The sequence below is a fragment of the Camellia sinensis genome, chromosome 5 (assembly GCF_055761805.1).
Source record: "Camellia sinensis isolate YWXY chromosome 5, ASM5576180v1, whole genome shotgun sequence".
In the NCBI taxonomy this organism is placed as follows: Eukaryota; Viridiplantae; Streptophyta; class Magnoliopsida; order Ericales; family Theaceae; genus Camellia; species Camellia sinensis.
This window is the reverse complement of record NC_138965.1, coordinates 104,757,155-104,773,053: the sequence shown is the minus strand read 5'-3', so window position 1 is coordinate 104,773,053 and position 15,899 is coordinate 104,757,155. Positions and strand designations below refer to the sequence as shown.

Sequence of the window (15,899 nt, the reverse complement as noted above, 5' to 3'; positions counted from 1 at the left end):
ACTTCGCTAGTGAGCTCGGTATAAAGTATGAAGGAATATTGAATACCTCGGCTTCGGGTCCATGACCGAGCTGCACCACGGCCCCCCTCCAACCGCATTTGAAGAACAAATCCTTAGTTGCCTCACATTGTTGCATGTAAAGGGCCTCTCCCTCCTTGAAACCTGCAGCATTCGCTTTATCCGCCTGCTTTTTTAGCTCAGCGATCTCTGCATTTTTCTTTCCTTCGAGCTTGGCCAGCTTACGCAGGTACTTGTCCTTCATCACGGTCAGAGCCTTTTGTTTGTCAGCATTAGCCGAGGTAACTAGTCCCGTTAGACGGGATACCTCGGCCTCTAGCTCGGCTGTTCTCTGTTGGGAGTCTTTTAGCTCGGTGATTTTTACTTCAACTTCAGTCATGGCTTGCCTTGCTGTTTTACAAAGCTCCAACACACGCTTGTGTGCAATTTGACTCTTTTGCATGGCCTGAAAAAGAATGGAAAGAAACTATTGACCAGACCGAGCAAAAAAACTAGAAAAATTAGGGAGACCAGAGGGGCTACTTACCAGGATCATTGATTTCGTTGCTGACCGGATAGTCTTGAGCTCGGTCAACTGGTTGTGATGTTCCATATCAGGGGGCAGACATACACTCTTAGCCAGATTGAAGGTTAGCATATGGTCTTTGTTAGCCACCACTGAGTCAGTATCACGGATAACGCGGTTTTGAAAAGTCATTTTTGGAGCCCACTTGGAGGAACTAGCCCGGTCGGAATGCTCCGGCTGAGGGCTCAGTGGAGGGCTCGGTGGAAGAATGGTTTCATCTTCATCAGCAAGGCATTGCTCGGTTTGGGTAGTCCGGGCGCGCTTGCTTGGGCGTGATGAAGAGGGTTGTTGAGATGGAAGGGCCACCACGGTCTCCTGAGCTTGGTTGGACGTTGGTACCTCGGCTCGGTTGGTTTCGGTTATGAGGGCCCTTACTCTGATCCTCTTCGCCATTTCTTCTTCAGCAGTAGTACGGACTAGGTTGATTTGTGGCAAGGTCGGGTTCGGTTCAGGAGAGGCCTCTAGCAAAAAATCTGTTACTCTGGCTTTTCGTCGGTTGCTATATCTATACATCAGCTCAAAATTCAGTAGCTTGGCCCAGCTTCTTTCAGGGTATCGTAGTGCGGCACGAAGTGTGCCTAGGTTGGGGTAACTGTATAATGACTTAAGGTGGGCTGAATCTGCATAAAGAAGACAAGTGTTAGTTCGGTTCAGAAATAGGAGACCGAAATAAAAAGAAGCATGCAATAGAGCCGAGGTAATTATATCGGTGGTTCCTTTATTCCAGTTTATTCGGTCACCAGGAATCTGGGCTTCATGGTCTTCAAAGTTCCCAGAAACCCAGAAGAAATCATCATCGTTCAAGTCTTTATCCAGTGTGTCCGTTATTATTTTCTCTCGATGACGGCATATTCTTAAGTAATAAACCCACCCGTCTTCTTTTGAGCCTATAGAATATTGGTGAAAGAGTTCGGCTAAGCCGAGGTTAATGCCAGCTCGGCGATTTAGCTCGGCTATACCATTTATTATGCGGTATGAGTTTGTGGAAAGCTGAGTTGGGCATATCGTAGTTTGCGTAAGGAATTCACAAAGTAAGGGATGTACATGGAATCTTAGGCCGGTTTCTACAATGGAAAGGAGGGTGAAGGGAACAAAACCAGGGTTTCCCCAAGGTATGATGTCTTGTTCAGCTAAGATGAGGTGGACGTCGTCAAGAATGTTATACTCCCTTCAGAATTCGGCCAAGCCACCAGGTGTTTCTACTAAAAACCTATATTTACCCATTTACTCTTAAGTTATGTATAATTTTACAATGATAACTCGGTTAAAAAAATGACGCTGAGTAGCTCAGTTGAGCATACGAATGAGTGCCTGGCAACCTAAGTCTACAAAGTGAAAAAGAAAGGGGTTATGCATAGATCGATGGACCGTGCTAAAAAGAAATCAAGCTAAAATAAATGAAGTCCTATCTCGGTTATGTGAAGAACTACGGGTGTTAGCTCGGTTTCAGCAAGGGGTCTGTTAGCTCGGTTTGAGCAAGGCATTTGATAGCCCGGTGAGCCTCAATGGGCAGCTTTTTTAATTCGGTCTGAACTTGGAAGGCTGGTTTAGCCCCTAGATTCAGCTCGGGCATAGTTAAGGTTTTCAAAGCTTGACTTGTTAGAACTACAAATATAGCAATAAAGAGTTAGCTCGGTTGGTTGGTCCGGCTAGATTGACTTCCACTACAAACAACTTCCTAGTTCGGTTATATTGTGATTTTGGATCAACACTAGTGTTTTTCATGTTATTTCTTGAATCAGAGGGGCTCTATTACTAAGTTTTTGCAGAATATGCGAGACAAGGCAGAAAATGAAAGTAAAAAATGTTTTGCAAAAACACATAAAACAAATGTTATGGGCTAAACAAGTACGAAAGCCAGAAAAATAGAATAGGTTTGTGTTACTCACCAAAGTAAGAGGAAGGAAAATGAAGTAGAAAACAGCCACAAACGCAAGCTTCACAAAATGCAAAACAATGGAGACGCAGGCAAGAGAGAGAACAAGAGGAGAGAAGATGAATAGTGCGGTGAGATTCAAAATGAATAGGTTTGTTTTGTTTTGTTGCAAAAACCAGAGGCGGGAACTGTTCAAAATTCACGAAGTACGAAGACGGCATGACAGCTGCCTTGGGCCAATCAGCGTATGCCACGTGTCATGGAAATGAGAAGCGATTCAGTTGCTGTGATTGAAGAGACGTTTTGACCGGACAAGGAGAGCCTGGTGTGGAATTAGCTCGGCTAGGTAGGCTAAAAGGTTTTAGTTCGGCTGGAAAAGCTAAAGGGTTTTTAGTTCGGTTGAAAGGCTTAAAAACCTTAGCTTGGCTAGTAAAACAAGTAATCCCTATCATGCTACGCATATGGAATTAAGAGGCAATTGAGAGGGTAATTTATACTTATAAATTGGGCCGAGCTGGGTAATGGGCCGTTATGGGCCACATTGCAAAGGGCTGAGTAAAAAGGCCGTGAAGTTACTCCGGCCCAAGAGAGGTGTAAAGTTACTCCGGCCTGAGAGAGGTGTAAAGTTACTCCGGCCCGAGAGAGGTGTAAAGTTACTCCGGTCCGCGAGAGACCTGAAGTTACTCCGGTCCTAAAAAGCTTATGATAAGTTTGGACGTCACTCATAAAGTTATCCTGGTTTGGACCGGAGTATTGGTTATTTCGGTCTAGACATACCATGGTTAGCATTGAGAAGAGCAGAGGTAAGACTAGTGAATGGAAGAGCCGAGCTAATGTTATCTCAGTCTAGTCTGCGGCTTAGCATAGCCGTGCTTACCTCGGCCATGTTGAAGTCTGACCATGGTAGAACCATCTCACTTGGTTTATGCAATGAGGGGGGTGTTGAAGGATAAGCATTATCTTTCAGGAGTATGAATCCTAGGAGGACTCTACATGGAGGAGTAAAAGTCCTACTAGGATTGTGCCACGCGGAACCTATAAAAGCTCACAAATATCACCTATGGAGAGGTAACACAACTTTGATTCCTGAATACACATAGCTTTTGTCTACTTGTCTATTTTGCTGACTTAGGCATCGGAGGGGTTTCCGGCACACACCTGCCGGCTAGCTCACGTTTGTGTTTTCAGGGAGTAAAGCGACGACGTTTGGAGGAACGCGGACTTGATCAATAGGATTATACGAGAAGGTTTATTTCTTTCCCGTACAGTTCTTATACCCTGCCATGGACAGTCTGCACGGTTGTCGATGACCACCTTCCATTTCAGCAATGGCGAGTTGAAGAAACAACTTTATATTGTCACTGTCGAATTGGCATTTGTGGACTGGCTGGGGTTGGGTTGCTGTGACAGCGTTACCTCGAGACTTTGAAGGGGTACGGGATGATGATCGGTTTGTTGCCATGAATAGTGCTATCCTGCTTTTAAAATTAATACAATATCAGTGACAAATGAAGTAGAGTACATATTTTTTTTATGCTTAAAAGTGAAATGAAAGTGTAAACACAATTACTGCAGTAATAACAACAAGTAGTACAACACTTTGCAAATTACACAACGTCGGTTTGGATTACACGTTGGGGAAATCATATGTTACAGGACGAACACGTAACTGACAACAAAGTACATATGTGATACAAAAAGTAACTACGCAACAATATCCGTGACAATGCATCACATCCGAAACAACAACACCAAAACAACGATGCACAAAAAACCGACGACCGTCCTAAGCGCAGCAGGAAGGTTAAAAAAACACTGCAAATGATGGGTTTTTTGAACTATGTTGAAATTAATTTTTGTGATAAAAAAAAAACAAAAAAAAAGGATACAAAGTAGTGACATTTCTTTATTTTATTTCTTTATTTATTATTTATTTTATTTATTGTGTACAGTTATTTATTGAAATTATTTAATATAGGATGCAAAGTACTTACATTTCTTTATTTTAAAGAAATTATTTATGTATTGTGTGCTTTTTATTTATTTAATGCAAAAATATTTTTGTGTTCCATTATTTTATTTATTTACTTTATTTTACTCCCAAAAAAATTCACATCAAATATTGAAAAAGTTTATGTGCCTTACGTCAATCAGAAACACATGAAACTTTGTGCTTATATGCAAGCATGCAAACTACAAATTGCACAAACCTGGAAATGTACTAGCATTCACATGGTAGTGTGATGGTGTTCAGCTTTGGGCAATCACATGGCCACGGTAACTCATTTTTATGTTGAAGATGCTTCTGCAGGAGTGTTATATATCATGGAGTTGTGTAACTCATTTTGGCAATTAAGCACTACAACTTGTAGTTTTTTTTTTCATATAATTTGCAATGTCAATGGATGCACAAGAAGGTAATAGCTCGGGAGTCGTACGCAATGGCCAAATAAATGCCTGGATACGAGAGACGATCGGAGAAATGGAATCAACGACATCAATGATTTGGGTGGAAATTGCTCGCGTTGCCAACAAGTACGCGTATGTTGACAGGACTCCGTTTCACACATCCGCATTGACTGGTAGCATGTGATGCTTCGAGGAAGGAATGAAGCATTTTAGCGAAATTTTCGAATGTCACAGGATGTGTTCTTGATGTTGTGCAAGACATTAGTTGAGGATTGCGGCCTCCCAGTACCACAGCGTCTCCATGGTGTAGACGTAGTTGAGAGTGTCGGCATGTTCATATTCGTGTTATGGGGCTTCACGAGTTAGGATATAGAAGACCGTTTTCAACACTCGGGGGAAACAGTCTGGCGTCATGTAATGCGACGTTAGACTTATTTATTTTGATGATTTATTTAATTATGTTTTAATTTATTTGAAAGGAAAAAATAGAATCCAAAATTTATTTTGATGATTTATTTAATTAAAAGGTTCAAGTGAAAGATATTCAAATTAGTAATGATGGAAGTACAACGGCTATAAACGACTATAAAGGTTCAAAAGGTTCAAGTGGAAGATATTCAAATTTGTACTGATGGAGTGGAAGATATTCAAATTGGTAATGATGGAAATACAACGGCTATAAATGGCTATAAATTCAAATGACTACAACGGTTATAAACGACTATAAATTCAAATGAATACAACGGCTATAAACGGCTATAATTTTCATTATATATACCAAAGCCTCTAATGTAAACAAGTTAGAAAAACTTGAAAGTATTCTTTGATCTATAATTACTCACATCTATTCTCAGAAATTATACACTAGGCCTTATACCTTTAAGCCCATATTTTCTGTGTGAGGTTTACAGAAAAATCAAAGCTTCATTTTATATATCTATCTTTGAGAGATATTTATTGTAAGTTTTCTTTGAAAACAAAAATACCATTTCATCTTGTAAAAGTGTTGCAAACACTGTGTTCTTGAAATCTTGAGAGTGATTGTGAATCACCTAACATTTGCAAGGGTTTGGGCTTGTGAAGTCTATGTAAAATCCGTGGAGGATTGCTCCATTTGTAAAGAGGTTGCTAGCACCCCTGTGAAGCTAGAAGATAGTGAAAAATCTCAAGTGAAGCTTGAGGAGCGGACGTAGGCCAAGTTGAAGCCGAACCACTATAAATTTGTTTGCCTCTCTCTCCTTTATCTCTTTATTTTATTTAAATTGCCATAGCTATATTTGACATTTTTACTGTTCTAAAATCATTAACAAACATAGTTGTTAAGACACTTGTTTTAATTATTTTTATTTCATTAATTATATTTATCTGTTGTGCTAGTCATATATTTTATTAGGGTATTATTAATTTTAATTGTAAAAACCTAATTCACCCCCCTCTAAGGTTGTCTTTTGGATAACATGCGAGTTCTTAAAGCGATGAAGTTGTTCACGATAGCACAATGCTGACTGACAAGGTCACAACACAGTAGACATTCGTACTTAGACTCCCGATGGAAATATTTCCCATACAATGTGAGTGTATTTATTTTTCGCACATTTAATTATGAATAGTGGCCACTTTCGGAAAAGTAAGGCAAACTTTTTTTCGAGTAGTAGTATTTCTCCTTCACAGTTTTTGTTCAAGTATGTAGGACTGTATTGGCGCGCTTGATGGCGCACATATGGAGGCACATCTCCCGCCTCAGAAGGCACCGCCATATTTTGGCCGTAAAGGACGGCACATGCAAAACATACTCGCAGCGTGTGATTTCGATTTGTGTTTTACTTTTATATCTTGCGGATGGGAGGGTAGTATGTATGACAACTGTGACAATCATCACCACTGTTTACTGATAATACCACTGATTACTGCTAAACTGTGACTGATCATGATTAAGTAACTGATTTGACTGACATTCTGAACTGATTGATTGAGTGTATTAGTTTAAACGCATTTCTATCTGTTTGACTATTAATTGATCTGTTCATGTGTTTATGTTTTAAACTGCAAATTGAAGGTCTTATCAGCGGCCGATTCAGAAATTGATTGGTGTTATGTGATTTTATGGTAGATTTAATTGAAATGTGATTTGGTTTGATTAAATCAGATTAAATAAGGTTAAATTACATTAGTTTGACTTTATTACCAAATTGCCACTTAGTGGACAATCCTAGACCATTCTTTTCTACTTCCCTCATGTTTGATATACCATTCATTTCCTCTAGAGACCAAAAATGTGAGAGAGAGCTAGAGAGTTGGAAGTAAGCTTGAGTTCATCAAAATTTGCTTGAGACTTAGAAGATTTGAAGAGTTCATTGCATATTTGAGCTCCTAGACTTTAAATTGAAGACCTAAGGTAGGAGAATCATCTTTTTGAACTTGAATTCTAGTTGTATCTTGCATGGTCCATGAGCCATTAGTGATCTAAGTCTAGAATGGGTTTTAAATTGTTGAATTGAAGCTTGAATCATGCATGCATGTACATATTGGTGAGTTTTGAGGTTGTTTTCATGGAAATTCTTACATGCATGTCTATATCCTAGCTATGGTCCATGAATTCATCATGTGTTTCTGAAGTTTTGACTAATTTGATTACGTATTGGAAGCTTTGATTTCAATTGAACACATGCATGTTACATACACTTTATGCTCTTGAAGTTTATTTGATATTGTGTTTAATTGACTCACCTTTAGGTTTTGATTTTGCAAATTGATCTTCAAAACATGTCATATTACGAGTTTTAAAGTGTTTTCTAGAAAATTGGTCCAAAGGAATCGAATTTGATACTTTAAATATTGAGTTTTGTGCTTGGAGACAAATCTGAAAATTCCAGATTTTGGATCCACGCTCGAGCAGGGGACTCTACTCTTGAGCGTACACTCTGAGTACGTGCATCCCGCTCGAGCGGGTAAAGTAATGCTCGAGCGTGAAATGCGTGTATTCAGTACTTTTCATATGTTTACAGTCCACTCGAGCGAGGGAATGCAGGCTCGAGCAAGGATTTGTGTCTCACGCTTGAGCGGAGGTCGAGCGCCCATCGAGCGTGAATTGCATGTATCCAGTACTTTTGCCTGAGTTTGCAGTCCGCTCGAGCGGGAAAAGTCACCCTCGAGCGGAGATCTTTTGTCTGCATGTCTGCTCGAGCGTAGAAAGCCACGCTCGAGTGAGACCCCTGTTTTCTGAAAATTTTGAAAAGTGTTTTAAAGTACATCTTTGCATTCTCATTTCATCCTAGGCATTCCTAGGCCTAGTTTAAGGCATCTCAATGAGGTTATTGATGTAGAACCACACCGAGTCAAGTAAGGGGTTAAGTTATTAAACCCAAGTGTATAACTTAGTGTGTGTTCGTTCTGTAACTGTAGGGTTGGCATCCGAGAACGCTCATTAGCTGCTTATAGCCCAGTACTCTGTGAGTAACAATGTTGTAAAGATATATTCAATCATGAATATTTTCTGAATGATCAACTGTATTGTTTTCTGAAATGATATTTCTTACTGAATGAATGCTTGTCCTATTTGCGAACTGTACTCGTGGCATCCATAGCAATTTACTGTTACTGTACTGTACTGCTACTGTCATAGAGATCTCTGTCGGTTCCCATGTTTGGAACTACTATTGTTTACTGTTATGATGGCCATCAACTGACTGTTCGGTCTGTTAAGACCTATTGTACTGTTTACTATTGGATGTACCACATATAACTGCTATGGTTTCTAAATGACTGATATGACTGTTTAATGACTGAAAAGGACATTCATTCTTAACCTCTTTACACAACTGTTATTCACTGGGCTTTAGCTCACTGTTTATATATATATGTAGGTGTCCAGGCACCGGGTCGGAGCTAGGAGCGTTGGGCTAAACTCCCTTTTTGTTAAGCCAACCAACGTGCCTCACTGCGAGGTTCCAAGTGTGTTCAAGCTTAGGCGTTTTTGGGGTGTCTCAGTTCACCTTTCTGTCTCTATTTTGTAATACTGTATAGACTTGTACTGTACTGTTATGGTAGGGATTTGGTCTTTAACCTGAATGCTTGTATATGATGTATGTACATACTATTTTTTGTTCTGAATGTGAATATGTTATGAAAAGTCTTTTTGCATACAGACTGTCACAGCTCATTGGACATCTTTCATTTACTGTTTTGGCTTCCGCCAGCCCCTGTACTCTATATTACTGTTATTACTGTTAAGCAGGTCTTCGGTAATCACGGATTACTGGCCAGTTACGATGTTAAACCCATAGGGGCGGGTTTGGGTCGTGACAACAACAGAGATTTTAATGAAGTAACATAGGACCCAGCCAAACAATTTCCCATGCCAGAGGAAGGTTAGATGAATGACAGCTGGTTTTTTTGTTTGTATTATTTTGTGTGCCTTTGATATATGTAATCGATAACCATACTAATGAAAAATTATCGAAATACAATCAGGAAAATATTACCTTGTTGATGCGGGGTACAAGAACCAAAAAGGATTTTTGGCACCGTTTAAGGGATGTCGCTACCACCAGGAACAGTTTCGCGCAATTGGACGGCCAAAAAATGCAAACAAAATTTTCAACATGGTGTACTTCTCCTTATGGAGTGCAATTGAACATATGTTCGGCGTATGGAAAACGCGATGGGGATTCCTCCATAACATGCCGCGAGATGATTTCGGGAAAGTGCAAGTGCCATTGGTTGGGGCTTCAATGGCAATACATAATTTTATACGCCGCAACTCGAGCGACGATGAAGCATTCAACAAGGTTGCGAATGCAAAGAATTTTACGTTCAACGACATGCCAAATGGTGACGGTCTTGGTGACGATGATGATGGTGAACCAGAGGGCGACGATGACGTATATATGAACGAAGTGAGGAAATCAATACGGAATGAATTAGTGCGACATCGGCGTCAACTTGGGTTGTAATTCTGTTTGGTCTGTACGAGGTGATGGCAAATGAAATGAATGTGTGAAACTGTTTAAAGTGTCCAAAAAAATGTTCGGTTGTGTTTGTAAGTTGCAGGCTGTGAAGGGCGTTTACCAGTTTGTAATGTGGAAATTAATTAATATAAGAGCGCGTTGAGAAAAATTAAGAAAATAAATATGCCATTGGATTATAATAATACAAATAATTAACAAAACTGTAATAATAATTTAAAAAAATTTGCTAAGGGTATTTTTGTCATTTGCAATAATTGTTTGGATAATTTGCTAATTGTTTGTATAATAAAAATAATACATTTACTAATAAACTTGTAATAATAATAAAAATAAATTCAAAAAAATGAAAATAATAAATTTGTAATAATAAAAAATATTTGGTAAAATTTGCAAATTGTAATAATATTAAAAATAAATTAAAATTTGGTGGAACATTGTAAATGTTACATTCAAAAAAGTGTTGACATACACAAGGGCAAAATAGTAAATTGCATTAAAAAAGTAAGGGTATTTTGGTCATTTTGAAGTGATGTGACACTTTTAAAAAATATTAAACCAAAAATAAAAAAAAGTCACTTTTTTACCAACTTTCCAAATCACCTCCAAAAAAGCCAAAAAGCTTGGTAAAAAGTCAAAAGTCAGCTTTTTACCAAAACACCCCTAAGATAACTAAATGAAACATCAAGGTTGTGTTTGGTTTAGTTTTGGAATTATGATATGAGTGTAGAATTGTGAGTTGGGTTTTGAAAAGAAATAATTTGTTTGGTTATAAGTTTTGAAAAGAGTTTTGAAAGAAATTTTTGAATTTTAAAACATTAAATAATTTTTAATTTTTTGAGTTGTATTTTTAATTTTTTGGATCTATTTTTTTAAAACATTAAAAATGTTTAAGAAAAATTTATTTTTTTATTTTAAATATATAATTTTTAGTTAGATATTTTTTAATATTTTATTTTATTTTGTAAATATTTTAATTTTAATATTTTAAACTCAAAACACAGTTCTACACTCAAATCATAACCAAACATATAACTTAAAATTGAATTCAAAAATTATTTCAAATCTCATAACCAAACACATAATTCGAAGCTCTACACTACTTTCAAAACTCTACATTCAAATCGTAATCAAACACATAATAAAAAAATTAAAATATTTTAAAATATTTTTATAAAATGAAATAAAATATTTAAAATAAAAAATAAAAAATATATATTTAAAAAATAATAATTTTTTATCAATTTTTTAATATTTAAAAAATATAACACGAAAATGTATGAAATATGGTGCATATTAAAATAAATAAATATTTAAAATATAAAATATTTTTCCTAAAAAAATAAAATTAAGAAATTTTTTAAATATTAAAAAAATAAATTCAAAAAAATTTAAAGACAACTCAAAAATGAAAATACAATTCAAAACTCTTTTCAAAACTACAGCTAAACAAATTTTTTCTTTTCAAAATTCAATTCAAAAATTATAACTCAAAATATTACTTCACACTCAAATTATGATTCTTAAAATAATTTTAAAAAATAAAATAAATTTTTTTAAATTTTTTTTTAAATAAAGTTTTGAAAAGAGGTTGGTTTTGAGTTTTGAAAAGAATTTTGAATTAAGTTTTGAGTTTAATTATGAATTTTAAAAATAATATTTAAATTAGGTTTTGAATAATTTTAAATTATGCATTTGATTATAAATTTTAGGGTAAATTACACTTACACCCCTGAGGTTTGAGTTTAATACATATCACCCCCTGACGTTTGGGAAATTACACTAATCCCCTATCATTGTAATTATTTAGACGGATTGAAGATATTGAACTCATGCACTCTCTCTTTTTTTGCTTTACTTTACTTTCTCTTTTTTTCCCTCTTTCTTTTACTGTTTTTTCTTTAATGTAATTTCCTCAATTTTTTTATTAGGAGTTGTTACCTTTTATATAAGCAGGAGGAGTTTGTGATACGAGACTATTAACCACAGGGGTGTGAATGTAATTTCCAAAATATCAAGGGGTGGGTAGTAATTGGACCAAACCTCAAGGGGTGTTAATGTAATTTACCCTAAATTTTAAAAAGTATTTTAAAAATTTGCCAAACACATTTCCAACCACATTCATGAATCATGCGTGTGGTGTTTGTTTTGAGCTTTTAAATTATAATTCCACACCTACTTGTAAAAATTTCTTTTTAGGTGGGCAAATTTGGCTAACCCGGATGTCCTCTGGTTAACAGAAACAGTGTTCATTTTTTTTGTTTTTTTTGTTGCACCTGTTATTTTATATTGTAAATAAAAAATATTTTCAGAATTTTTTAAATTTTTATATGAGCCTTGAATAGAATTTTAGGTTATATATTTGGTTATGAATTGTAAGTTTTTGAATTAAATAACTTTTTTAATTTCAAAAAATCAAAACTCCTTCCAAATTCAATTCAAAACTCTTTTCAAAACTCATAAGAGCATCCGCATAATCAACATCAAATCCTTTCTCCATCATCCTCAACAAATTTTTTGTTAATTAATTTTTTGTTAAATTTGCTATAGTACCTCAATAAAAATAAAGAGGCATTGTTCATTAGCTACATTAGTTTTTATTATATTTGTTGGAGCAAAACTGGGTCAAAATTTTTAAATCTGTCGTCCACCCAGATGTCCTCCTGAATATCCTACCGGATGTCCCATGAGTGCCTGTAACAGAAGAAGAAAAATGTCGAAAATTAGCCTAACCGGTCGACCGACCGATCAACGACAATTTTTTTTTTTAAAATTTTTTAAGAATTGTTTGGATGGCACCTCATCAATTTAATAAAAAAAAGAAAGAATAACAAATATAATAAGAAATTAATATTTTATTAAGATTGAGTTAGAATAAAGAGTTTAATGTAGTGAATATTAAAAATGTGACTAGTTAAAATAAAAAAAAATAAATTTTGGGTTAAATTTGACTAAAAATTTGAAGAAGCTGTTACAGATGCTCTAACCAAATAAAATTTTCACATTCAAATCATAATTTCAAAATTCACAAACTCAAAATACAACGTTATTCTTAAATCATATTTAGAAAACTATTTAAATTTTTCATATAATTTTTCCTCAATGAAACGTCGGAGATACCAAACTCGTGATTTGGAAGTGAAATAAAGGTTGCTTTGGTAATTCGATAGCTATATAAGCAGCGTTCATAGAAAACCCTCATTTCGGAACCCTATTCTTCAGCTGCGGCAAACACTTCTTCTCCCTCACTTCCTCTCCTCCGTCTCAAGGTACCCCCTCTCTCTCTCTCTCTCTCTCTCTCTCTCTCTCTATTTTGAAATTGCGATTTGGTCTAACAATGTTCGTTTTCGTTTGAATTTGATCTGTCTTGTTTGATTTAGGTTGGGTTAACAATGGCTCCTAAAGGTACGTTCATGCAATTAACACTTTATTTTTTAAATTTAAAAAAAAAAAAAAAATCTCAGGATAGACATGTAACTGGGTTTTAGTTTTAGGGTTTGGGATATATATGTGTGTGTGTTTGTTTGTTATTTAACATGTTTACTTATACTACTTGGGTAGTTGGTGATTTGGGTTTTTTAAGCTTGTATGTGTTTTAAATTCAATTTAATGAAGATATTGAGCATGACTTAATCCATTTTCTATTCACAAAAATGGATTACAATGGGTTTAGCCTATTAGCCTAAGCTGTTTTTATTGATTTATGTATGTATGTGCTAGTTTAATTTGTTGTCAAGGGTATGCTAATAGATTAAGATGTGTTAGCCAATATCTGAAATAATAGGTTTCTAAGTGTTGTTAGTTAGTTTGCAATATGTCTATAAAATGTAGGTAATGGGAAGGAGTGTCTAATTGTTGCAATTGCAATGGTTTGGACTTCACTTTGACAAGTCTCTAGAATTTAGACATTGTTATTTTGACAAGGAAATGTGGTAATTAGTATGGATAGTTGGAGGACTTTTCAGATCAAGTGTTGCCCAATCTGAATGAGTAATTTGCTGTTTAATTTGTTTGACCTCAAAATCTTTTATGTCATTGGGGAATTTAAGAAGAATGTTCAAAAAACGCTTTTTCATTGTTGGCTAGGAAATTTTCAAGAAATTTGGCCTGCAAACAGTTTTGCTTAGCAGTGATATAGAATAAAAGCATTTTTGTTTGTTATTGCTGTTTGCTATGTTTAAAGTGATATATTATTACTTGCAGAAATTAGCATAAAATGACAGTTCATTACTATAGTTTATTAGCAAATGGCTTACTTATCAAACGAGAAAACAGATTTGATATTTTCTTATTCTGCAAATGATCAGTCAACAACCTTCTATGGGTTGGCTTTTTGTGCAATCCATCAACTTGTGCTTTAAGATGGAATAATTCTGATAGTTCATCCATTTCTATTGTTTGGATTGAACTACGAACTTTGAAAGTTGGGGAGAACTGGAAATTTTCTTTGTTTTGTCTGTTGGGATTTACAATTTTGAAAATATGGTTACACTTGTTATCTTGCTCATTTACCGGTATTAGAAATATAGTTACCCATTTTAAATTGATCATTTACCCACTTCTGTTCTTTCCTCCACTACAGCTGACAGTACAAAAAAGGCTGATCCAAAGGCACAGGCCTTGAAGGCTGCCAAGGCTGTGAAATCAGGTTCATCAACCCTCAAGAAAAAAGTTAAGAAGATCCGAACAACAGTTACCTTTCACAGACCGAGGACATTGAAGAAGGACAGGAACCCCAAGTATCCACGCATTAGTGCCCCTCCGAGAAACAAATTGGACCATTATCAGATCCTGAAATACCCATTGACTACTGAGTCTGCAATGAAGAAGATTGAGGATAACAATACCCTTGTTTTCATTGTTGACATCCGTGCTGACAAGAAAAAGATAAAGGATGCAGTGAAGAAGATGTATGACATTCAGACCAAGAAAGTGAACACTTTGATCAGGTAGCTATCGTTTAACATACTTAACTGTAACGAAAGATTTTAGCTTGTTAACATGTAGTTCTTTTACACAAATCGCAGCCTATTAAAATTTGGAATAGTTTACTTTACAAAATATAAACAAACAAATATATAAATATAGGAAAAGCTTGCAGTGTATTAAATATAAGAACCAAGTGTTTTTAGTGGTTAAGCTTCTGAAGAAACATATTCTACTATTGGTTTTTTGGTAGAATTCTTCCATAAAATGCTGGTTTCTTTCATGGGGGATGGCTCTTTTAGGCTGCGTTTGTATCTAGGATTGGGGTTGGGATTTGGAAAGGAAAGGATAAGGAGAGGGAAATGGATCTGTCTCTTTCCAAATCCCTACCCAAATGCTAGTTCCAAACAAATCCTTAATGTCCAATTTTGTACAATCAAGATTAACCATGCAGATCTTGTCAGTTGACTGGTTTTGGACACTCGTGATTGATTTAGTACATCAATATTGTTTAATGAGTAAAAATTCAGTTTACATCTCTCTGCTGTATGCAAATTCAGTTGTTATATGTGCTCCATTGTTTCTCCCAAACTAAAGAGAGAGAGTTTAGGCAACTTGAAATAACCCAAGTTTGTATTCTTGTGGTGCAGGCCTGATGGTACCAAGAAGGCATATGTTCGGTTGACTCCAGACTATGATGCCTTGGATGTGGCAAACAAGATTGGAATCATCTAAGATCGATTTACTTGCCCTTTTATCTAGAGCAAAACCATTTTGTTGGTACTATTACAGTTTTGGTAGCTGTGTTGGTCTTGAATAGCAATGCAGTTGTGTAGTCTGGTTATTTGAAATGTGTGTTAGAATTCTGTTGGCATTTCAACTTTTGACATAGAAACGTAATTTTAATTTTCATATAATTGATTTTGATACAAATGGTTATGATGATGATGATGATGATGATGAATCTTTAGTGTTTTTTTTTGTTTTGTATTTTTTTTAAAAAATTATTTTTGGGTGGAGCTATTCTAGAATGGATTACATCAATCCATCGCCGAAGTATGCCATGACACTATCATCACCACATCCACCACTAACACAACTACTAATACATTGGTAAGAATGCCTTCACATTCTCTTCATG

At 35.7% G+C, this 15,899-nt stretch overlaps 1 protein-coding gene across 1 annotated transcript; it reads left to right on the top strand.

Annotated features, from left to right (window-relative positions):
* The first annotated feature begins 12,918 nt into the window (after positions 1-12,918).
* Positions 12,919-15,691, top strand: LOC114320486 (large ribosomal subunit protein uL23). Its single transcript, XM_028267549.2, has 4 exons — positions 12,919-13,101; positions 13,213-13,237; positions 14,415-14,781; positions 15,409-15,691. Exons 2-4 carry the CDS (start codon positions 13,225-13,227, stop codon positions 15,491-15,493), a joined length of 465 nt encoding a protein of 154 aa, XP_028123350.1. The 5' UTR covers positions 12,919-13,101; positions 13,213-13,224; the 3' UTR covers positions 15,494-15,691.
* The last annotated feature ends 208 nt before the right edge of the window (positions 15,692-15,899 follow it).